General features: G+C 37.1%; 1 protein-coding gene across 5 annotated transcripts in view; it reads left to right on the top strand.

The window, feature by feature from the left end:
- GOLM2 (golgi membrane protein 2) overlaps nucleotides 1-25,505 on the top strand; it is a 30,271-nt gene extending 4,766 nt beyond the window's left edge. Inside the window, exons 2-11 of one of the 5 annotated variants that reach the window (XR_005295269.2) lie at nucleotides 240-294; nucleotides 2,080-2,182; nucleotides 4,521-4,611; nucleotides 6,350-6,494; nucleotides 6,912-6,992; nucleotides 7,398-7,481; nucleotides 9,410-9,586; nucleotides 19,083-19,250; nucleotides 23,201-23,602; nucleotides 24,094-25,505. Coding sequence is in view for 3 of the 5 variants with exons in the window: in XM_038419045.2 (XP_038274973.1) it covers nucleotides 240-294; nucleotides 2,080-2,182; nucleotides 4,521-4,611; nucleotides 6,350-6,494; nucleotides 6,912-6,992; nucleotides 7,398-7,481; nucleotides 9,410-9,586; nucleotides 19,083-19,250; nucleotides 24,094-24,164 (975 nt within the window). In the remaining 2 variants the exon portion in view is untranslated. Of the gene's footprint in view, nucleotides 1-239; nucleotides 295-2,079; nucleotides 2,183-4,520; nucleotides 4,612-6,349; nucleotides 6,495-6,911; nucleotides 6,993-7,397; nucleotides 7,482-9,409; nucleotides 9,587-14,416; nucleotides 14,582-19,082; nucleotides 19,251-23,200; nucleotides 23,603-24,093 lie in introns of those variants that run through there. The other 4 variants (XR_006274594.1, XM_038419045.2, XM_043493367.1 and 1 more) reach the window with 4 other exon arrangements.
- Nucleotides 25,506-25,729: the final 224 nt, after the last annotated feature.

The raw sequence follows: 25,729 nt of genomic DNA, 5'->3' as shown, positions 1-25,729 counted from the left end.
ATTTTTATTAAAGGTGGGTTTAGCTAAACCTGCCTAAGCAAAACTTAGGGACTTGACTTGTAAGGGAAATGTATGATTGATTTTACTTGCAGTACCTTCCATCTGTGATTCTGAAAGCGGTTCACACAAGTTTGTAAAATGACACTTTTACTTAATTGTGAGATCAAAATGTGTTCAAATGCTTCTGGCTTATTTAGGTGTGAATATATATTTACATCTTTAAACTTCTTTCTTTGCAGATCAAACTACAGAACAACATATCATATCAAATGGCAGACATACATCGTTTAAAAGGTAAGGAACTTACTACTTACACATGGTTTGAGAATAGCATACTAACACTAAAATCTTTCAGAATTCCCTAGGTATTGAGGAGTGCGTGCTGAAAGAAGAATCTAGAGTATGTCTGATGCTGGAGTATTAACCAGTGGAGGCTTGGGTCCTTCAGCTGCGGAAGTTTTATAAAATGTAATTCTTTATCTGGTTTAGATAATAAGAGCTGGATGGATTTTCATATCGGCTTTTTCATGTTATGCAGCGGTGGGAGAGGTTACATTCTACCAAAAACTTTTCTAAAATACCCAAAATCATTTTTAAGCTGAAATGTAATGTAATATTCTAGGTACCAGTAGTATCAAATTAGTATTAAGTAATTTGTCTACTGATTGAAGGAGTGAGGGGAGAGAGAGTCTGACTCCTGCATCACATAGAAAATTATAGAAATAAAAAAAGGACTAGAAAATCCATCTACGACAGTGGTCACCAACCAGTCGATTGTGATTGATCCTAGAATATCTCCCAATCGATCCCAGAGTGGAGCTGCCGCTAGGGTAGGCTCCCCAGCTGCCCTGGCCCCATACCGCTCCCGGAAGCGGCCAGGGCGGGGTCTCCCTCTGCATGCTGCCCCTCTCTGCAAACACTGCCCCTGCAGCTCCCGTTGGCTGGGAACAAGGAGCTGTGGCCAATGGGAGCTGTGGTTGCAGTGCACAGAGTTGCAGAGGCACGTTGCCACCTTTCGGGAGCCGTGTGGGGCTGGGGTATGCGGGAATCTCCAGCCCCTGAGGTTCCTGCAGCTGGAGGAGATTTGTGAAGGTGGGTCCAATATCCCCCTACTCCTGGAAGCGCCCCAGTCAGGGAGCTCCTAGCTGAGGACTTGTCCTTCCCTTTCCTGGCAGCTGCAGGGGAGGGTGAGAGCAGAGGGGAGATCAGACCCACTTCCGGGTACCTTTTGGGTTGGGACCCTCACAGTTACAACACTGTGAAATTTCAGATGTTAACAGCTGAAATTGTGAAATTGACCAATTTTAAAACCCTCTGGCCATGAAGTTGATCAATGTGGACCTGAATTTGGTAGGGCTCCTAACTTGCTTAGTATCTTGGCTTTCTGTTTAAAGCAATTACAAGTAATTAATACCAATAAATATGAGTAGGCATTTTAAATCTCACATTTGCACCCAAAGCAGCAGGGAGGTGAAACTTCTAAAGTAGCTGTTTTGAAAACTAAAGTGTATGTTAAATGTTAATGTAGATAGGTGTAAAAGTATAACGTATTCTTTTTACAAATTTCTTGGAGTAAAAGAAGCACAGAATGTCTGCTGCATGCTAAGGATGATGATTATATAGTGTAAATGGCTGACCCTATAGTGAGAGAGAGGATTCCATTTATATTGCTATATTTTTCAAAATAAGGCGATATATTAGGAGAGAATATAATATATATTAGGAGATTAACCTGAAATTATTTTTGACAAGTAGATGCATCATATAGCTCTTTGGAATGAAGAGTTAAATTTTTACTATATATTCTTATCCTGAAAGTATCTTATCACACGTAGTTACTCTTTTAGCTTCAAAATAAATGTGTATGAATTGATTTCTAGTTTATATTAATAACTTATTCGGCATGCTGTGTGGCTATGCAATATTTTTTAAAGATTCCTTGGGGGCAGGGAATCAATAAACACAGTAGAGATCAGAAAGATTTAAAAATGAGCATTTTTCATCTAAGAAGCATCAATGGTAAAAGGTATTAAAGGGGGACATTTTTCTACTCATGTTGATTTGTGCAATTTGACCTAGAACAACTAGCAGAATTACGCCAAGAATTCATTCGTCAAGAGGACCAGCTTCATGAGTACAAGAAGAACAATACTCGTCTTGGGAGGAGGCTGGAATATGAGAGGTATGATGCTTTTCAGTGTTTTATATTAACCACAGATTTGTGTACCATTCCCATAAATGTGAACTCATGTTAAATTACAAACTAGTCCAATAGATCTTTATTCCTCAAATAGACCTTAACCAATAGATAGCTGACAAATCAAAGAAGCTGTCAGGATTTCTAATGTAAACCTTTATTTTCTGGTGTTTGTGTTTTGTTGGGAGTGGGAAAGTCTCTAGAGAAATGTGACTTCCCAGAATTGTGCTTTTTATTCAGTTTGACTTAACTCGTACTTGAGACAATATGTGATTTGAGACAATAGAAGAAATATTATATTTAATCAAATTGTGGGTTATTGAAGTGTTATGGGTATGTTTATCAAGGTCTTCGTGACCAATTTATTTGATTGGAATTGAGGTAAAAATACTATGCTTAGGCTGAAATTAACTTGAAATGTCTGCTATAAATTTGGAAGAAAAATCAAATTTTAGGAAGCAATTCTTTTCCCCCCACATATTGTAGGGAAGGGTGAGACACAGTAACACTGAGAAAAGGCTTAAAACTTCTGAAAGCACAATTTATAATGTGTTTGGTTTAAAATGTGTGTATTGGAAGCTTTCAGGACAAAATATATAGAGTAGAAAATTAAAGCTTTGCTGGGCTACCACCTCTTCACATGTTATCCCCAAACTCCTTAATTTGTGGACCATCCTTGGTTCACTTCTAGGCCTAAAAACTATTTTTAAAAATAGCTTTAAGGGTCTGTTACTTTCATATTTGTTCATGTGCTCCACCTTTCCTTCTTGAAGCTGTTGTGATAATCTCATGCTCTTTTGTCATCAGTATTAATTGGCTGTGGCTAGCACATAAGATACTATCTTCTTCTCTGTCAACTCAAGCCTTACAAGAGATAAAATACAGAGAATAGGAGGCAGCAGACATAACCACCCTGGGTTTAACTCCTGAAAGCCTAATGGAGTAAGCCAAGCAACTCTCTCATTTTGAGATGATAGCCTTTTACTTGTTTATGTGCCCATAAATAAACATTGTATGGAATGGAACACATTAAAACTGTCACTTAGCATAACTTTATTCAGCCAATATACATGCACAGGAAGGAATGCACTGCATTGTATCCTGGTTCCTTTTAACTTGAACAAACTTCTAATAATTAGAGAAACCCTAATACGTCCTTGTGGATTGCAGTTTTATAACAGTAATTCGCTGCTATTTTAACCAAATTAATGGGCTTTTCATCTAGGGCATTCTTCAACATGCTGTTAATTTTACAGCTTGCAGGAATTTATCTGTTTCTGTGATCGGTTCTGAAACTTATGCAAAAATATTTAAATACCTTAATTATACATTTCAGATGTAAGATTCGTTTTGAGTAAATAAACACAGTTCTAATAAATGTTGTTTCTCTGAAGATAAGAATTAGTGATTTCAGAAGAATAGAGAATTCAGGTGGGTGAGTGTGTGTGGAAAGTTAATTTGTTTAACTGAAAGGGTTTCTAAAGCTATATTCAAAATCAATTTACTGACCACTGGCTTTTCTATTATAAACGAATATGAAACTCTTGCAGAGATTCTCTTCTCAATATAGGATTAGTAATATTTTATATGTATACTCTGTACACATAAACGGTATTAAAAACATTAAGGTTCAAATTCAAGCACTCAGAACTTAAGTAATGCCATAATTAAGGTTACCTGTGCAACTGTAATTTCATCTCCTTGTGCATGTGCATTACAATTGTCTTTAATTATGGTCACATTTCTTTTGCCTAGTACCTTAAGTATGGCATTTCCTAACTGGAGTTCTTTACTCTGTACCCTTAATATTTTTACTATAGTTTTGTTTGGGTTACTTAGGTTTTATTTTTTTTTTTTTTAATCTGACAAAACATACCATCCTATTGCATAATATTGACACCCACATAGTTCATCAGCATGGTTGGAATCTTTAGATCCACTGCACAGACCCTGTTACTAGAGCCAACAGAGTATCTATCTGGTGGTGGTAGTAGTAGTATAATAGTTTGCCATCCTTTATGAGGATGGGCACTGGAGAGGATGAGACACTTTACTCGTGAGTTTCACAGATATTTGCTGATAGAGGAATGGTGAAACTCAGGAATTTTGGGTTCTTTTCCAAGCTTGTCAGGGAGTGTGCTCTACTGGTCACAGACCCTTCTGCTCACCCCACCTTTGAAACCTTGGGGTATTTTCTACTCTCTCCCAGTTTCTACTCCTCAAGATTCCTGTGCCAGTCCATTTTCTTTTTCTCCCAGGCAATTATGGGAGACTTAGTATAATCCAAATCAAATGTGTAACTGTTAGTGTGCTTCCAATTAAGTTTGCAGTGTGGACAACAAATCAAAGACATGAAAATGCAACATGAAGAAAATATAAAGAAGTTAATGGACCAAGTTGTACAAGAACAAAAGGTAAATAGTGGCTAAAAATAATCCTGTTGTTGAAATACGGAATTTTTGTTTCAATTTAATATCATCATCTTGAGCAATAAAATTGGAACTAATTTGGATGTCTAGAACACTGGCTTGTGTTCACCAAAATTTCACCTTGTAATTATTTTTTTGTTTGTTTGTTTTAATTCTAACACATTTAAATGTAACACATTTTAAGGTCTGTCTTGTGAATCAGCAGCTCTAGAAACTCTTGCTGTATTCCATAGTGGAGCTGGATGCTAGATTTTGCTCATGAGATATGTGGTGTAACTATCTGTTAGTCCAAGGCCTATGTATGGTAACTTCCTACTAGAGGCAGAGTGGTAGAAAACCTATTAATAATGATAAAACTATTTTTTTCTAACATTTACTGTAAAATATAGTACAAGCAAAATACATGTATTATGGTGGAGTAACTGTTTTCTTGGCGGTCCTTTGGGATGACTGTGATATTTGCTTCACAAATTGTATAAGTAGTTCTGCCATTCCAAATTCACGCCAGTGAAAGCTTTGTACAACCACACAATCCTCCATTTTCTCTCTAGATATAAATGTACTTTCAGCCAGACAGCAGCCTAGCAACCCTATTTGTGGGTGAAGTTCATGTCTGTAAAATGAATTTCAGGTACAAATCTGAGTAATTGCACCTTATTTAATATGCACCTTTGCTCAGATAGAGGTATACCTACTCAGTAATTTCACCCTTATTCTAGTCTGGGGATATAAATTGTTCCTGCAAAAGGGAATTACTGAATTGAGCACCTTTTAAACCAGTTAAGATCTGTTTTGCTGTAAATGGAGTCATTGACTTGGCACAAGGCATTCAGGAATCCTTACCCTTGTGATGCACCTGTTGGAGGAAGAGAAACATGGTCAAGGTGGGCCTTTTACAAGCCATAAGCCTAGATTCCTTCAGGGACTTCTGTGTTTGTGTTTGAAGTCTGATTTTGTCTTAGCTTTCTGAAGGCTCTTTTCCCTCTTGCCCTGAGACACAATCTTTGATCTTACAATGTTCTTGAATAGGCATTTCTTTCTGATAGTCCGTTCCTGCACAACTGCAGGAATTGGCTCATGTTTGGCACACAGTTACCAACTTCCACGCAGTAAATAAGCACCCCGACTTTCACAATAAACCAAAAATCAACCTAATCCCATTTCAAAACAAGGCCAAAACAAGCCAATCCCTAAGAACCCCAACACTCTGTGACTAGATTTCCTCCCGGCCTGCAGTCTAAGACTGTGGTGGGCCCGCTGTGCACCCCGGACTCTATCTTCTCCTCTTCCCCCCCCTTTGCCCCTGCTTGCCAGGAGCCAATCAAAAAAAAGAAGCAACAAGCTACAAGCCAAAAACTAGTCAACAAGCAACTCACAAGCCAATTAAGCCAAAAACAAGCCCAATTTTTATATGTGTGTGTGATTTTTTGTTGTTGTTGGGGGGGTTTTTTTTGGTGGGTTTGGCATGTCTGGTTTGGAGGGCATGGGCAGCATGTATACCTGGCAGGCAACGGCCGATGTTGGCCTATAGGGGGTCTGGTTCATGCTCCATCATATTACCCACTGCTCTTAAGGTTCATTCTCCTAAGAAGCCAAGACATAGGAATAAGAATTCTGCTAGATATGTTCAGAGAAGCAGAAATGCAAGGTGTAGTGAGTGATTTCCCCTCCCCCCTCCTTTTAAGGGTCATCTTTATTAATGTTTAATCTGTTTTAAAAACAGGATGCACAGAGAATCCAGCCAAGACAAGACATTGAACGGGGTTTGAATGATGATCAAGCGATATCTAAGACTGTTCAAGAGACAAATGAGAAAAATTTAGTAAAGAATGAAGAACCCTCAAGCAATCACATCCCTAATGGCAAAGGTATTTCCTTTTTGCGTCACTGGATAAATGTGTTAATTGTCTTCTACCCTCCCCATCAAACAGAATCATTATTGTTTTTGAGGTAGGATAGTCAGCAGTTTGCCTCAGTTCAGTTGTGATTGGCTAGATATTCTGATTACAAAAGCTACTTCTATGATGTCCTTGTCCTTCTCCGCACAGAGGGAAAAGACTGAGTTCCAAGTCTGATCTGCCCTTTCATTGGTCCCCCCAGAACAGAGTGGAAGTCCACTAGCAGGGCAGTGTGCGGAATCTTGTGCTGTCATTGCTGACATGCTGCCTGGTCTGTGGATAACTGACTCAATTCCAGTGCTGTCAGCCCAGTGCCTTTCACCAATGCTGAATTCACTATTAAAGTCAAAAGAACAATACAGAAGAACTTTGTTTTTATTTTGACAGAGAAAATCAAATCAGGAGGTGATGCAGGCATGCCTGGAATAGAAGAGAATGATCCTGCTAAAGCTGAAGATACTCCTGCTGGTTGGAAAAATCATGTTCTAATTTTATAGAATATTGCTATTTGATATAATTCTGATTTAAATCTGTGAAGTGTTAGACAGCCAATTAGTCAGTGAACATAGTCCAGATGATTTAAAACCCATATATGTTAGGAGTTGTGTCAATACAGACTTTTTTGGTCAGAAAACATTCGGATTTTTGGTAGAAGGTAAAAATGTCAAGTGCTTAAGTCAATGGGGATTAAGTTGCTTCGTCAATCAAGTTCTTTTTTGAAAACTTTACCCAGAAGTTTTAATTTCTCAATTGTAGCACTGGGATTTTAAAATGAAATTTGGTACAAATAGAGCTTTGTTAAAGCAAAGCCTAGAATATAGTGGTGGTTCTATTGGACAAAACTCTTATTGTGAATCGATTTATTTTCTTTAGCTTTAAAGAAGCCTCTTATTTCAACTTCTCAAAGTGAAGGTCATCAACCCAATCTGAATCTTCCTACTGTACATATGGTTCCAGGTATGAATTCTAACAGGCAATATTTCATAATCTCATAAGATCTTGTTCAATAGCTAATTTCTGCTACCAAATCATTTAAGGTTAGCTGCAAGCATCCACTAATTCTCACTTTTAAAACCACGAGAAACAGTAAATTATTATTCTAATCCTAACCAGTTAGATTTAGTTCTACTAATGTCAGGCAGAGAGCAAGGGTACAGAAGATGATGATGTGGGTTTGGTTTTTGTGTTTGAAGTCCTGGGGAAAGGTTGGATTCTGTCTACACTGTAGTTCAAAATGTATGTTCAAATGTTGTTAGGAAAGTGAAACATAGTTTGTGTTTGTGTAAATTGACCAAACAGCTTTAGGATATTTATAAGTTGTGCCAGTAGAACTACCAATGGTCAAAGAAAAAATGTCCCTTAATGGTCCATTGCAAATTCTTAAAGAAATTAAACTTGAAGATACTAAAACTAGTGTATTTTTGTGTTCAGAGTTTGCATAGGTATAAGCTTTAAAATGTTTTAAATATCCAAATAGTAGGTCTTTAAGAAATGACTCTTTCTACATCTATTTCTATAATTGTACATGGCTCTGACTTTGTTCCACAAAAGCTATTTTGTTCTGGGTAAATTAGTTTTCCTCGTCTCTAAGAAAAGCAGTAGAGACTGTGTGAAATCTTGGCCCCACTGCATTCAATAAGAGCTTTGATTTCAGTGGCAGTGGGGTAAGGATTTCACTTTCTGAAAGGATTCTCTGTGCTCCTTATTCGTGTATATCTGCCACCCCATTTTCAGTGGCTTTGCATTTGATTTAAGGCTGTCAAACGGTTTTAAAAAAAAGTCTCAATCATAGTTTTAATTGCATTGTTGAGCAATAATAGAATACCAATTTATATGTAATTAAATATTTTTGGATTCTTTTCTACATTTTCAAATATATTGATTTCAGTTACAACATGGAATACAAAGTGAACAGTGCTCATTTTATTTTATTTATTACAAATATTTGCAAAGTAAAAAAGAAACAGAAATAGTATTTTTCAATTCACCTCATACAAGTCTACTCAGTCCTATTTCTTGTTCAGCCAGTTGCTAAGACAAAAAAGTTTGTTTACATTTACAGGAGATAATGCTGCCTGCTGCTTATTTAGGTCACCTGAAAGGGAGAACAGGCGTTGGCATGGCACTGTTGTAGCCAGCGTTGCAAGGTATCTACCTGCCAGATATGCTAAACATTCATATGACCCTTCATGCTTCGACTTGTAGACTCTATAAAGTTTTACATTGTTTTGTTTTTGAGTGCAGTTGTCTAAAATAAATAAAAATAGTTCTACATCTGTAAATTGCACTTTCACAGTAGAGATTGTACGACAGTACTTGTATGAACTGAATTGAAAAATACTATTTCTTGTTTACAGTGCAAATATTTAATCAAAAATAGTAATATAAAGTGATGACTGTACGCTTTTTGTATTCTGTGTTGTAATTAAAATCAATATATATGAAAATGTAGAAAAGAATCCAAAAATATTTATAATAACTTTAAATTGGCTTTCTGTTTAACAGCACAATTAAAACTGCGATTAATCACAATTATTTTTTAATCTAGCTAATTTGTTTTGCGTTAATCGCTTGAGTTAACTGCAATTAATTGACAGCCCTAATTTAAATCATTACTCTTGAAATCCTAAATGCTGTACAGGAGGTATTGATTAAAAATCCAGGACAGAATGCATGTGGGGAGGAAGCTTAGCACAATCTTATGCTTATGGGGTCAGAAACGCATTGAAAAGTATCTGAGTGAAACAATCAAGGCCTTGTCCTCATCATTAATATAAGTATGGACTACACTAAATTATCTTTAGAGGAAGCTTTGTAAGCTCCTTTTTTCATGGTACAGAAGGAAAACTTAAAAGAACAAAATAACACATTTCTTCATGCTGTAGATTTAAATGCTGACAATGAAGGAAATGTTAATATTGTGAAGCAGATACCTCCAAATCCTCCTCAGCTCTTGATTCCTGAAGAAAATTTGGAAAGTAAAAAAGAACACAAAATTAAAACTGAACTTGGAAAACAAGCTCCAAAGGATAGAGTTGGTGACTTCCAGAAGATGAAGCAAAGTAAGTTAGTCAATAACCTTGGGATGCATCTATGTCTTTTCATGTTGTATCTATTGCAATAACACTCATTTAAAAACAAAGTGACCAATTGTGTGGGTGGCCTTACAGAAATTAAACATGCAGAAAATTTAAATATGTAAAGATATTATTACAGAAAGTACATTCCTTAATTTTCTTAAGACAATAGCATGTCACTATTCAGAGAGATTAGTTTTAATTATTAAACTATGTTTATGGGTATTAAAAATGTAGCAATTTATAACAATTTACATTTTAAATAATTAAGTATGAAGACATTCAATCAATATTAAAATTAGTTTCTATTTTGCAGGTAGACAGCTGCTTGTATCTATCAATATGACTTAACTCCGTTTTAACTTTTTCTTCTTAGTGGCTATGTCTTGAATGCTTTTACCAAAGAAATAGTTTTGGTACTATAATGGGGGAGGAAATGGACTTGGTTTGGTTGGTTTTTGCATATTGTTGAGAAGCTTGTTCTGTTCCAAACATATCTTCTAGAAGAGCCCTTTTGTTGCCTTATGTCAGTGTTGGAGAATTGTTGTTCTTCTGACAGAAGCAAGTTGCACTTAATGTGTAGAATGAGTTGTTGTCCTGCCAAGGATGGATTAGTGGGCAGAGTGTAGGTGAAACAAAGGTGCATCACAAATACAATTTCATGTGGCTCTGTAATTTATCATGTGGACTGCATGTTGTGTGTTACACACATAGTATGTTTTGTTATTTTTCATCTTTAAATTTTGGTTTTCAGTTTTTGAAACATCAAGTTTTTCATGTTAGCATTGAGGATACTTTGCTCTTCAGTACATCTTAACCCAGTTATTTTTCAAGACCTAATTTCGACTGTTTAAGAATTACTTGTTTACAATGCATTTGGGGTGAGAAAAAGCCATTTAGAAGAGTAACTTTGGCACTGTATTTTATTTTGTCTTATTTTCCTAGGAAGTCTCTTCTTCTTGTAAATCTGTTGACATTTAGTAGCGTTAGAAGTTCAAGATTGCACTGGCATGAGTACTTGCATTGATTTATATATTTCAACCAGGTCTTTTTTTTTTTTTTTTTTTTCCCCTTACATCAAAAAAAAGCTCTTGAAACTTTTTCAGATGAAAAGTTCCCTGTGAAATGTGGTTCTATGTACTGGGGTAGGTTTTGTACTTCCTCTTAAAATCCCAGATTTGTGCTCTTTTTAAAAAACAAAACCAAAACAAAACAAAAAACCTCCTCTTGCTTGCTTGCTTGCTTGCTTTTTTTTCCCAATTGAAAAGCCATTTTATAAACATATCTGTAAAAATAAGTGACTTCTGGAAACTTAACTTTTGTTTACTGGACTTTTTAAAAACACATTATCCAAATGGTGTGCATGTTATTCATGGAAGAAACAAAAGACAAGTTTTGGTGATTAGACATTCTTAAATCTACTTCTGAATGTGAAGCTTTAGAACAGTGAAAACTAACTTGTCTATAGTAAGTCTGAAGCACTTGGGCTGCTTTTAGGCTGGAAGGGTATAATGATTTTTTTTTTTTAAAGTAAAGCAGAATCAATTAAATGAATGAACTGACTTTGATTCAGAGTAATTATTTTGCATACCTAACAAAATGTGAACTGGACAAACTTTCTCCAACAGTGCATTGTAGCCTATTATTCTAGTAGGAAGAAATATCTAAAGATACTGAAATATTTAGTTAATGGAATTCTTGTGTTGACTCTTTGGTTTCCCTTGCCTTTTGGAAGGGAACACTGTTGCTATAGAAGTCCACAAAGAACAGCTACTTTTCCTAAAGCCTGTTCTTTCTTTTTTGACTGATTTGTCCACATGTATTCCAGTTTTTGTGACTTGCAAGCAGTGAACTCGTGTTCAGTGTCACTGAAAAATGACTGTATGATAGCTCTTCCAAAGAACGTATCAGACCTGGAGCTTTCTACCAAGGATTAGTGCTGGGTAAAGGTGTCAACTGAACTTCAGGTAGCTGTTTTACACATCTGAGATTGGAACACCTTAGTGGAACTGCAGAAGCTGCTTGAACTCTGGGAGAGTAGGTTCTGATCTTTGTAGGTTGGCCCCAATGTTCTACCTCAAACATGTTCTAATGCAGTCCAGAACCCATTTAGATAGTGTGACAGGGTCGGGCCAAATGGCTACAGGAGAGTAATAAAAGGCAGATATATTAGCCCCAGGTTAAGTAGGTCCCTTTTCCCTGGGTAAGGTAACAGGGAAGGTTCCAGAACAATCAGGAACCTTCTGGAGACATTTAAGACAGATAGGCTGATTAGAACACCTGCAGCCAATCAAGAACCTGCTAGAATCAATTAAGGCAGGCTAATCAGGGCATCTGGGTTTAAAAAGGAGCTCACTTCAGTTTGTGGTGTGCTGTGTTTGAGCTGGGAGCAAGAGGTACTAGAGAACTGAGCTGAGAGTGAGAATACGTACTGTTGGAGGACCGAGGAGTACAAGCATTATCAGACACCAGGAGGAAGGTCCTATGGTGAGAATAAAGAAGGTGTTGGGAGGAGGCCATGGGGGAGTAGACCGGAGAGTTGTAGCTGTCGCACAGCTGTTCCCGGAGGCACTCTAGAGAGCTGCATTCCACAGGGCCCTGGGCTGGAACCCGGAGTAGAGGGCGGGCCCGGGTTCCCCCCAAACCTCCCAACTCCTGGTCAGACACAGGAGGAGTTGACCTGGACTTCAGGTTCACGAAAATGGCCAAACTGAGGGCTGCCGTGAAGCTCCAAGGTGAGCAAATCCTCCAATAAGCACAAGACCCACCAAGGTAGAGGAGGAACTTTGTCACAACTGTCTTTGGGTAGAAATGGGCTGTCATTTCACTCTGTCAAATGCCAGAAACACTTTAGGTGAATTCCTGAATGTTCTTGTTCAATCCAAACAGTAGGAGAGAGTCCTGACTACATCTTAAAAGTATGGAATCTAGCTTCCACTCCAACTGGTATGAGGCTTGCGGAAGAAAACTAGCAGGTGGATCGCTTATTTAGGTGAAAGTCAAGGGCTACTTTAGGTGAGGGCAGGAAAATAAATCCTGTGGTTCTATGTGGTTGTTGTCTGGGCTGTCAAACCTGCCAATGGGAGTGGAGGAAGGGTCAGAAGGTTGTCTTCTCTGGGACCTCTCCCTCTTCCTTGGAGGCTCTGTTATCTGTTGGCCTGTATTGCTTCCTCCTTGGAGGTGGGGCTGTATGCCCCCAAAGAGCACAAGGTGGTTCATGAGTCTTTTAGCATATGTAAGTATGGGTACTGAGAAGGTTATGATCCTTGAAGGATGGCTCCTCAGTGGTCATTTGGGCCTCCTTCAGAATACTGGACAACTGCAACCAAGACGCTTTGCATGTAGTAATTGGAGTTGCTATGGTGCTTATTGACATCTGAGACATCTAAGGATGCTTGTAAGGAGGTGCAAGTTACCAGTTGCTCCTCAGTGATGAGTCTTAAGTTCTTTCTTATTTTCCTGAGGGAGCGTCTCAATAAAATGATGTTCTGGCCCAATTCAGGAAGTTGTATCTAGCCGGAAGTATTTGGCAGTTTGATAGGTGTGTCTGTAAGTTGTCTGAGGAATGGGCTTTACAGCCAGAGAGGTATTGCTTTGGGTGGTCTCTGTTTAGACCTCTTCGGGACAGCTGCAACTACCAAGGATCCAGGTATGGGGTGATTATAGAAATACTAATACCACTCCAATGGGACTTGGTAGTGCCTATCTGTCTTCTGTGACGTGGGTGTCACTGACCTTCGGGTCTGCCATAGATCCCTTGTTTATTCCAAGAAACCTTTGATATTTTGGCATTGACAGTCTTCTGGAAATTGAATATGGGATTTCAAGAAGTATGTGCAACTTCTCTTGCGCTATTTCTACTGGAATTTCCAAGATATCAGCCATTCATTGGAGGTGCTCCTGGAAGATCCGGTAATCACCTGATTGGGTTGGAACAGTTGGAGTGACAGCTTCATTAGGTGATACTGTATTGCCATTGGGATAGGCTGGACATTTGTCTCGAAGAAATTTTTGGTCTAAATCCTGGTCCAGATGTTGGGAAGTATGGTGCACCAGTTGCCCTTCTTGATGTGGTCTAAGATGTGAGGGAGAACCTGGCTTTGGAGGCAGAACCAATTGATGAAACTTTCTGCTGTTGCATCTCCCAACGGCGCCAGAATGGCTATGATTGTATCTGTTTGGGATGTGGTGCTGTTGGCCAAAGAAGATTCCCCAAGAGGGCCCAGGGTGAGTTCCCTTCCTCCCCATCACCTCCTGTTGTCCTATGGAATTTTGTCCATGTCAGAATGGCTTGGCTCAAAATGAGGAGAGCATGGTAAGTATGTGGATGACATCTCTCTACTTTACTTGGCTGAAGTGGAGGAGGGAAGAGTATGTGTCCTCCATAGGTGGAGCCATTCTCTCAGGCTGTGTAGGTGGTTCTTAACTATCTTGTGTACAAACTGAGGTGGTTGACCCAGATGCCCCCAGAACTAGGAGTTTTTTATTAGTGGCCAGCCATGACAATTCTGGGAGGCTGGTTACTGTTAAGTCTCCTGGTACCAAAAAGATCTGCTCTGAATGTGCATCTCATGCATTAGCAGGTGACATGGCAGGTGGTTTGATGCCGGATGTTTCAGTGCCGATGCTTTGGTACTAGTCAAGGCATGTACCAGCTCATGAAACAGTGCAGAGGCCATCTGGAAACCTGCTGGTGTTGAGGTGTCAGTGGCACAACGGGTCTCAAACTGTCTCTTACTCTACTGGGTGCTGGTGAGGGAGATCTGTCTCTCCTATCCCTTTTAGAGCGGTGTTCTTTCCTCCCTCTCTCCTCAGAACTCTGTAGCGAGGAGAGTTTGGAGGTTTTTGCTGATTCTGTGATGGATGTATGGAACTTGCTTGATGAGGACTGGACCCAGGGCTTACAGCAGCACTAACTGACACTCTCTACTCTGTCTTGGAGGATACCCTCAGGGACCTTTCCATGAGGAAAAGTTTTAGGTGGGATTCCCTCTGTGTGTGTGTTTGTGTGTGTCTGAAAAAGCATGACATTGAGCACTTGAGCAATATGTGTGCTTCAGTGAGGCAGAAGAGGTACTTCAGGTGTCCATTATTAATATGAATGGTGGCTTTGCAAGAGGGACAGGATCCTGGGGATTTTGATTTCACCATGTCCAGGTGGTACTGTATTGGAGCACCTCTCATTTAAATTTTATTTTTTTTGCCAATGAGTTTAAAATTTTCACTAATCTACCTAAGAATTATAACTACAATACTGACTTAAAAACTAGATAGAGAAGGAAACTGCACAGTGCTCAGCATGGGTTCCAGCTTGTCTTTGGTAGTAAGGAGGTGAAGGCTGGTTGTGGCTGTCCAACCCTTATGCCCTTGGTGACAGGGCACAGGTGAGGCCCCAGGGGACAATGCTGTTCAAAAGAATGCAACTTTGTATGCGTGGTGGGAGGGGAGGCATGCACACCAGAAGTGGAATACTTGTGGACAGTTTCCTAAACTGTAATGGTTTTGTAGGAGCAGTTACTTAGCTTGTTTCCATACCTAGTTGCAGTCAGCTCATTCAAGAAAAAGGGCAGATGATAGATGGTATAAATATAATAATTTAGCTCTTGGTGCTTCTGAGAGTCCATAGCACTTTACAAATATTAATATAACAAAATATCAAGCTTTTGCAGGGCACATGGTAAAGAGTGGGAGTTTAAGTAAAAGTGAAATCTCCAGGAAATCTGTTTTGTAAATTAACAGAATTCTCACTATAAGCTTTAAGTGGGAAAAACTCAACACCTAACCTACATGACCAGTTTACTGAAAGCTTTTGTTTTCTTGTTGGATGCAATGGTCCCTTGTTTTTGTAATGTCTTTTTTGGAATTTTCTATAGCATCTTTTTACCATAGTATCAACACCTGTATTTTCTTTTTCTCTTGTAATACAGTGATATGGTACGCTGTTTGGTTTAGATTATCCTTTGTTTAGATTGTTAGACTCTTTGGAACAAGGAGTGTGTATCATACCTCGGGTGTGATATATAACAGCATATAACAGCTAGTACACCAGAGCTCTGATCTCATTTGTACTTCCATAATACAAATAAATAATAATCTTGTCACAACTTGTAGGAACACCTGAGTATGTTAACTAAAAAGAAAAGTAACTCTCATGCCAAGCTCAAGCTCTGTAAACTGAATATTTTTAAATATACTACAGATTTCCTTGACATTGATCGGAAATTATATGCCTTTATTTTTAAGTTGAGAAACTTGGTGTGCAATATCAGTGAAATTCATTTTTTTTTATCTTTTTAAGGACTTGAATGGTTTTCGTTGCCAATTTTACTGTCCTGTTGAATCACACTTGGTCTGCTTTATTTTATTTTTTTTTGAACACTAGAAATTGGTCCAAACACTTCATCTCCTGCTTTCATGTTTTACATTGAGGCTTAACCTTTAACGAATTCTCAAAATGATTGATGTTTTTCATGCGTCTTATATACTGATACTGAAGTTTGATTTTTTTTTTTTAAACATTTGAGCAGAGTGTCATGCAATTGAGATTAAACTATTTCTATTCACGTATCAATGGACAAAATACTGTATTATACGAATATTTGAAATCAGGAAAATTTAATGGAACTATAGCCATGGAAGTTGTTTGAATCTCCAACAAAAAATTTCCCTAAAGTGAGTATGTTCTTAATAGCAAATTAAGGTTCATCTGTGCATATGAATCTCTTTATTTATAACTAATTTCAACTAAACCAACCTAATAGGCTGTTTAAAAATGAACAAATATAGACTATTCTATTTAGTCTTCTACTAAAGCTAGGCATATGTAAATAAAATAACAACATTAGAGGCGAGTTGAGTGTATTAAAAGCTCATTTTGTGTCCTTACATGTGTTCCATATAGTTTTATCCTTTTAGAAATTCTGAAGGGCTTGGCGTTTCTTTGAAACAAGGGTATGGAACTCACTTTTAACTTTTTTTATCAAGTGGCACTTGTCCACCTTATCGTGCCTTCTGGCTGTTCACAAAGCCCATTCTGTTGATGGACTGAATATCTGAACCACTTGTGGCCCTTCCTGGTCCTGTAACATGTAGGTAGATGGCATACCAGTCTATCTACGTGCTATATGCTGCAGAATAAAGCCTCAGATAGCAAGAAATCTGACAGTAATGTCGCAAATACACACTTAAACAATGACTCTGCAAAACTAGAAAACAATCGAAAGATGAAAAAATGCAGAACCTATAGTCTCGTTATATCGGTTGGCACTGTGCCATCTGTTGGCCATAGATTCTCTTTTTAGAGGGAAATTTTATTCAAAAATACAATTTTCTGATGTTTCTGGCACATGATGGCTACAAGTCAGTACCACAGAATCACTTGGGTTGATAAGAGCTCCCATTTGTCCTCAAATATATTGCTTCATTGTGGCACAGTGGGTTTAATTAGTCTTAACTAAACTTGATAAATATTCATTCTAGCCTTCAATATCTGCCACAACTCTTTAGCAGCTATGTTCTATTTCCTACCTGTGTTCTTCAGTTTTTAACCTGAATTATCTTACTGTAGGTTATGCTAACTTTGGCTGACTAAAGTTGATCTATTCTCTTCATATTTGAAGACTGAGTGTCATTTCTTTTTCTGTAGACTGAGCATGATCAGTTCTTCATTTCCTCAGAAGCCTTTATTTACAAAACTTAACACATGTACTTCTCTCCTGAGTTCTGACCTTTATTTGTTTAAAATGCAGTCCCAAGAATACACGCAGTAATTAACTTAGTGCTAATTAAAGCAATTGTCTCTAACATTTTTTCGATATATTACACATTTCCCACTCGTATCTAAATTTGACTTTTTTGCTTGTGAGCCGGACATAATTTCTTCTAACCTGTTATATGAAACTATATATGGATTAATTTTGAGAAGTTCTGAGAATAGGTTGGTACCGCTCAATAGACATGTGCACTACCTGTGATTGCGCAAATAAGAAACATGGTATTGTTTTTGTTCCCTGTGGGTTTTTTGTTGGTTTTTGTTTTTTTTTTGTTTTGTTTTTTTTAAATAAATGCATGTAGTACATACCTGTGCATGTAATCTTCATATTTCCTTGTATATGACTTAGAAACTTTCTGTGGACACTTGTGCCAGTTAAACTCAGATTTGCTTTCTGTGAATATTAATGCAATAAAAAAGTGCAATATTTGTATTTTTTTTTTTTTTTTTTTTGCACTAACATAGCTGAAGAGAACTCACTTAAAAATTCAAGCAAATATTTGTGGAAACCTTACTCAGTATTTGCCAGTCTCTGTTAATCACATGTTACTGTACACAATGAAGCATTAGCTTTTCTTAAAACAATGCCACTCTGTCAAATCATCTACTGCACGCGCACTTTTCTCTGATACTAATGTTGAAGTGGCATTCTCTCATTCAGTTTTTCTGCATTTAATTGCTTTTTACATATGAGACTTTACATCTGTCATGATTGTGATATAATCAAATCTCAATTTTCAGCTCCTCTCCAATATATAAAGATTGTATTGCATTTTAATCTAGTCTCCAGTTGCAATCCTTCCAGGTTCATCTCTGCGAATTTGATTAGCATATTGCACTCTCTCCTCCAAGTAGTGGACAAATTTATTGAATTGTAGTGGACTCAGACCCCCCTGGATACTCAACTGAACACCTGTTCTCAATTTCCATTAAACCATTCATCTTTCCTCATATATTTTTAGTTTGTGTATCCGTTTTGTAGTTCCAACTAATTCACATTTTTTGTAGTACTTTATTTCATTGTGGAACTATTCCTCATACCTGTTTAAAAGCTTAAGAAGATATTTACTATATTTTCGAAACCTTTAAATCATAACAAGAAAGTTAGTATAAAGATATAGTAACTACATAGTTGAACAAAAATATTCAAGACTCCACACTGGTCTTTGTTGGATTGGACCCACAACAGCAAGGTGCACTCGAGACTAGCTGAATTCCTTTTGAAGTATTTATACTTCACCACTGTGAGCAGAAAATCACCAATCTGCTTTCTAAGGAGAAGATTTTTTTGAAATTTTTGCCAATGTGATGGTAAAAGTCAAGCAAATCAAAATTCAAAATTCTTCATTGTCATGGATAAATTCTGGCATTCGAGGAAAAGTGAATGGTATTTCCGGATCTTCGTATATGGAGCCTTTTATTTAAACACTCTCTTTTTTTTTCCTCCAAATTGTGAAGCCCATAGTAACCAAATACTGTAAGAGCTAGCTGGCATGTGCCACTGACCAGCAGAATTCTCAAAACTTCTTTTAAATAATCAAGTAAATCTTTCTTTTTGCATGGAGATTTTTTCATAAAACAGTATTAGTTTTTCATAACTGACATGGCTACGAGGACTGAAGATTCTAATCTATGGTCTGCTTTGTTAGAATCCTTTCTTTTCTTTCCTTTCCTCTTTGCTTCTGACTTAATCCTTTGCCTACTTCACAGGCCGATTCTTTGATGAGAATGAATCCCCTGTTGATCCGCAGCATGGCTCTAAATTGGCGGATTATAATGGGGATGATGGTAACGTGGGTGAGTATGAGGCAGACAAGCAGGCTGAACTGGCCTACAATGAGGAAGAGGATGGTGATGGTGGAGAAGAAGACGTCCAAGGTGAGCTTGGGCCTTGTCTCCATCCCACTAAAGAAAAATCTACACTGAGTTTACTTGTTGAATTTGTGTACAGCTTCAATATTACTACCTAATCAAAACTGCCTTAGTATAAAAGAAATGTTCTTCAGGCAGTCTTTCACTTATGTTTATACTTACTGTTTCAAAACCAACTTTATAACGGTTTTCAATACAGTATATTTTAACATTGTATAAATCTTTGAAAGAATCTGCTTATTATGCTAGTAAAGTTAGCATGACTTAAATTTCAGGAACAGTTTTATTTGCCTTCAATAATCAGGAAGTCTCGTAGCTAGTTATTTTGAACACATGCTTCTGCATTTATTAAACCAATTTCAAAGGCATATTAACATGTATTTTGAGACTATTACTTATATCTATAGTATTCATAACTATCTTAGGGTGTTTGCTGATCATAAAATTATCAGCACTTAGTAGCTAAAAACTATACTAAACTATTTTGTGCTTAATACACAGATTCAACAGACATTCAATTTACCCTATTAACTTCAAAACTAGTTAACTCAGTGATAGTCTAATATCCACTTATATGTGCATGCCTCCATCTTTTGTTCTGCGGGCACTTCAGTGTATTGACTCTTCATTGCGTGTTTCCAATTACACTATTAATGTTAAAAGAAAAGCAGTACTTGTGGCACCTTAGAGACTAACAAATTTATTAGAGCATAAGCTTTCGTGAGCTACAGCTCACTTCATCGGATGCATTTGTGCATCCGATGAAGTGAGCTGTAGCTCACGAAAGCTTATGCTTTAATAAATTTGTTAGTCTCTAAGGTGCCACAAGTACTGCTTTTCTTTTTGCGAATACAGACTAACACGGCTGCTACTCTGAAAACTATTAATGTTGTATGGTAGTGTAGTAGTAGTAGTAGTTTGTGAAAAGTTTCCACAGTTTTATGGAGAAATTGTTTAGGGTACTAAATATATTTCCAGCTAAAAGAAAATTGCATAAGACAAAATATTTTGAAGTTTTATAGGTGCCTGTTCTTGATCATCTTATTGTAACCGCATATTCTTTTCCTGAAAAGTTCCCAGATAACAGGGTTAGTACAGCAGGAAATAAATTTGAAAGACTTTCTTATAAGCATAGTTAATAGTGACCCTAAATATGGTTAGAACCAACTGACTCCTGTAGTTGTGCACTTAAATATGCATCATGCTGTGGCTGTGTTGGCGTGGGGAAGCTAACGAACAGGTGAAAGAGTACATAAGTACAGATCAGAACTCTGAGCAATGAATTAACTTACTGACGAACACAGATTACTGCTGCTCCTCCAGCATGAGGCTCCTGTTCTTGCAGTTTTGATCAGCTATGACAGGTGCATTTCTAAATGCTCTGGATTACTGTCTTCAGTTTCATCTGAATAGGGCTACTATGTCTTCAGTTCTAACTGTCTGTAAAACCCACTTTGTATCTTCGATTTGGAGATCTGACCAAGTAGAATACATAGCCTGTTTGTTTTATTGCCATTGACTTACAGAAGTATGGGATTTCTGCTCTTAACCATACATCTTGTAAAGTTAAGGAAAGAGTTCTATCTAGACACTTGTGTCACTGTCTAAACCATGCATCCAGATTTTCAAAAATAGGAGCTTAAAGTTAGGCTTCTGTCTGGTTTTTGAAAAGAGATGAGCGTCCAACAGCTCCCTCAGTAGGTACTTGTTGGATGCTTTATCTCTTTTGACAACTCAGGCAGGTGACTAAATATGACTCCAGTTTTTTAAAACCTTGGCCATATTGCCTAGCTTTTCATTTTAGTCCCTACAACACTCTGACCACTCTTAAATCTTCTCAAAGTGCTAGTTTTCTGTATTCCACTCAGTACAGTCCCCTCTCTCTCTCGCTCTCTTTACTGCTGTGCTCTATGAATCATAAATTAGAGTTGGGGGAAAAACTGATTAGGTCATCTAATCCAATGCTTTGGACCAGTGCAGGATTGTTCCCCCTGCAGTATGCAGCTCTTGCTCAACTGAGTAGATCAGTGTGTGAGTTCTTAGGTTGGATTCAGTTTTGACTGACCTTTCAATACTAACCCAGTGTTATAGTGGTTTGTATTCTACAGAGCAAGTGATGAGATTGAGTACACATAACTTGTGTTGCATGCCATTATAAACAGCATATTTTAGTATACTCTTCTGTACACCAGTTCTTACAGCACGATTCTATAAGGGATGTTGGTGGGAAATTGAAAAGTCAGAGGCATAGAGAGCTGTGGTTAAATTGTATTTATTCGAATAAGCCTTGGGTTGTAAATTGCTTTAACTTGTTTGTACTTAATATTGATTTGGATCAGCTGGTGGCAAAGAGAAATTGCTTTGTAAAAGTCTTGGACGTTTACAGATATGATGCCTGACAATTCAGTAATCTGGGTTCTGCGGCTTTATTTTGGACTAGCAGATAGGAACTTAGATTTTTGGAACTCATACTGTATACATCAAAAGTGACTGGGCTTAATTTTTGTCAGTAAAGGTCACTGTGTTAACTTGTGAGCATCTGCCTGAAAAGAAGAGTAGCAGATATGATCTCTACAGGTTCAAGATGAAAGAAGTGGCTTAGAACTGAAGGAAAAGGAATGACAGCTGGGTATTTGCTCTGTTTTTCTGTGTGCTGGTTATTTGCCTGATTTTGGTATACAAATGAATGGCAGGGAAAAGCCAACAATACTTTGTTCAGGGGAAGCATTAAAAATGTATTTAGTCAACACACTTTTTGGTGACATGGCTTCATTGTTGTAATGAGTAGAAGGAAAAAATCTCAATGGTCTTTGGCTAAAGTGAAATCAAAATGTTTTTGGAAAATATTCTGTGGCTTTAAAGGCAAAGCAGAAAGTATTGTAGGTGCAAACAAATCAAGTTAAGCAGCTCTTGTTTTTTATCACAATATGCTTATATTCCAGGTTGTATTTAATAGCAATATTAGTGTTTGAAAATTTCACATTCATATAAGAGACATCACACAGAGAATGCAGTCTTCTTGAGTGGCTTTAATTGTTTAATAATTCTTGACACCTGTATTATGAGTCTTTGGCTCAACTGAAATACTGCTGAGCCAATGACAGCCTGGTTTCATTGTAATGCACATTTCACAGAGGTTAAATTTGAGACTTGGACTACTGCAGTATGTAATGTGATGGTAAGACTTGTTCCAGAATTGTTAGAAGGATACTACCCCTTAAAACTGACACTTTCCAGCTTGCAAATGCAAAGTACTTTAGGAAGGAAGCTTTCAGTGTGAACTTTCTGAATAAGATGCGTTTTGAGGAAAGCTCTAATTAAACTGCTTCCAGCAGTGAAACTTGCCCATGTTACTTGTAGGAATGGGAGGGATGCAACAAATTTGGAGAAGGGGAGCTCTAAGCTTTGAAATATCTTTCAGAATTTGCCATTGCTGTATTTGGAACTTCAGCTTTCTTGGTTTGAAAGCAGGAAGGAAAAGGCCAGAGCCCCATGTTAGGTTGGAAAGAAGAAGAAATAGAACAGGACAGTAAAGTTTGACAATTGCTGTGGTAGACTGTTAGGGTATTGCAAAGTTTGGTGAAAGTGAGAACTCCTTTTCCCTTCCAGTGGTTGAGGATGAAGTTACAAATCTATCAAAAGCCTATCAATCGAAGGCTGATATGAAGGATGCAATCCGCTATGCAGTGTTCATACATGGTATCTGATTAGAAATTCGACCACTTTGCAGCATCTGGAATTAGCAGTGGGGTTGGGCATTCCCCTTGGATCTCACCCTCCAAAGAAATCTTTCATCTCTACCTCTGGCTAATGTCTGGCTTAAAATATATTTTTCCCCAAGTCCTGAGCAGGTAAATGTCATAAATGACATGGAGGATATCAGTCAGATGATAACCTTTCTGGATAACTGCATTCATCTTTTGAGCAGAAAGGAATAACTGAGAATTTTCTCATAGGCAGTATGATGACATTGAAGATGAATGCACAACAAAGATTGAATTGACCTGAAGATGAAAGAAAAATATAAAAAACGTAATAGAGCGGCTAATATATAATACAAGACTGAAGCCTAGAGTCTGCTGTTTAAAGACTTCATAAGACGCTGTACTATGGTGTCTTAGCAGCACAAATGTGAACTTTAAAATAGACTTCAAAAACACTGATTAAAAGTACAATTTGAAATACTGGGCATGGATTCCACTGCTTCACAATTGACTGTGTCAAAGATTTTTGGAGTGTTCCTCTTTATGCTCATGAGGAAGAGAGAGAAGAAATGTATAGCTTGGTTCGTTATCAGACCATATTCAGCTTTTTTGGCAGTGGGAGCTAGAGGCAAGAGTGTAACTTTTCTGCATGAGGTACACAGTTTTGTTGTGTGGGTTTTTTTTTTCCTTGTAATGCACTGTCTGTGAAGGTGGGGGAAAATGGAGAAGGCACAAAGTCTCGTTCTTCTGGAAAGGATTTGGATCTAATAGGATTATCTGGTACATTTAAAAGGGACATTCTCAACTAATAAATATAACCAGTCCTAGAATCTCTTAAAATCAATCAAATCTCTGAAACTCAGCACTCCAAAATAAGGGTATCTAGCACCATCAAAATCCCACTTCTTCAGCAGAGGCAACCCAAAAAATGAAGACCACTGGGTTTGTAATTAGATATAGCCATCATGACATCTCTGGCATGTCTACTCTATTCTTGTGAACAGGCAGGTTTAATGTGGTGTGCACCCATGTCAGTACCCACCTATGTCTGTAACCAGATGTGTTCTGGAAAGCTATTTTTAAATGAGTTTCAGTAGTGATCATTTAGTTGTATATTAATTTGGATCTGAATATTTCAATTGCAGATGATGAAGAGAAAGAACTTCAAATTGACCTTGGAGACTATGGAAAGTCACGCTTCAATGATGTGCTTTAAAACCTGAATTAATATCTAAGAGAATTTGCAACAGAACTGAAACGCTGCAAAACTGAACCATTTTTGTTTCAGTAATCCTTAAGATGGTAATAAAGAAACAATAATAGGTTACTTAAAATAAATTTACTTAATGTTAGTTAAGTAATGGAAGGAGACATAAAATGCTGTGTATATATATGTACATAGTTGTACTATTGCAAATTGTATTATCAAAATGACATTTCTGTTCTGTTATAGTGAGCCAATTAAATTTAAAGACTGTACCTTACCTGTAATCTTTGCATTTAAAACAAACTAATATATTACCAATTTAGGCTGAATTGTTTCTGCAAATTAGGAAATCTTGTAAACTGGAGAACTTGTACAGTTTTTATCTTACATATGGAACAAATATACTGTGGAAACAATTGGACAGCCGAAGGACTTCTTTTATACAGGAATATATTATCTGTATGAATGAAAATACCCCTTTGTTTTCCATGGGTGCTGTATTTTGTATTTTGCAGGTAAGCTTTCAATTGAGACAACTGAATGAAAATGTGTAAAAATATTTATGGGTTGCACCTTCCTTAATAAATTAAGGACAGAGATAGGTGACAAACATTCTACAGCAACTTTCCTGAAATCAGAGCCATTTAATCCTAGCACACAGTGACCAAAGTTTATATCCATAGTTGGAAATCAGTGATATTAGAGTATTAGTAACTTTATCCATGATCGAAGAGGTATGGCTAGCTGATTTCACCAGTCAAACTAAAAACTGAATCAGTATTTTAAAACTTCCCTTAACAAAGCTGTAGGAAACTTATTTGCTAACACCTTTAAAGGGTACAAGTGTTTCTTAAATTAGAAGTAGTCTACAACAATTCTGTATAAATTCACATTAGAGAAAACTAAAGGAAAGTATGTGCAGTCTTTGCAATCACTAGATACAATCATATGAACCCTCTTAATTTCATGAACAGCTCAAGTCTGTCATTTTAATTGAAAGTGTAATACTCTGATACAGATCTCTTCAAACATTTGACATCTGCACTGTTGCTTTTCTATGTCAGAAGAGTTTGTAAGGTAGATACTTGTTTATATTTTGGGTTTAAATACTTTCTGAATTCCACAGAAATGGTTTTGTTTATTCACACTAAGTTCAAATTTAAGGTTAGTAATGCTATCTGCCTCTCAAAAAGGGCTACTGTGAATACAATTTATGGGGCCTATGACAGGGGTGATTGTACTTTGCTATCTCTGTACTCAGGTTCAAATTTAAAACAACATCGTATTACATTTAAGATTCATTGTGGTGATTAAGTGAACATTTTGAATAAATTTTGAGTAAATTTAAAAGGTCATCAGTTTTTTTTTACTTCAGTAACAAGTCTTAAATAACTTCATGAAAACAAATCTTTGAGAAGATTCTGCTTAAGCATCTGACTTTAAAAAAAAAAAAAAAAAAAAAAAAAAAAAAAAAAAAAAAAAAAAAAAGACTTGAGCTTTGTATACTTAAGCCAGGACTATTCATTACACACTTTAAAAATATTGCATGATGTGAGTATATTTTCAATATGAAA

This window comes from Dermochelys coriacea, chromosome 10 (assembly GCF_009764565.3).
Source record: "Dermochelys coriacea isolate rDerCor1 chromosome 10, rDerCor1.pri.v4, whole genome shotgun sequence".
Classification (NCBI taxonomy): Eukaryota; Metazoa; Chordata; order Testudines; family Dermochelyidae; genus Dermochelys; species Dermochelys coriacea.
Note: the sequence above shows the minus strand (reverse complement) of the source record. Positions and strands in the feature narration are given on the sequence as shown.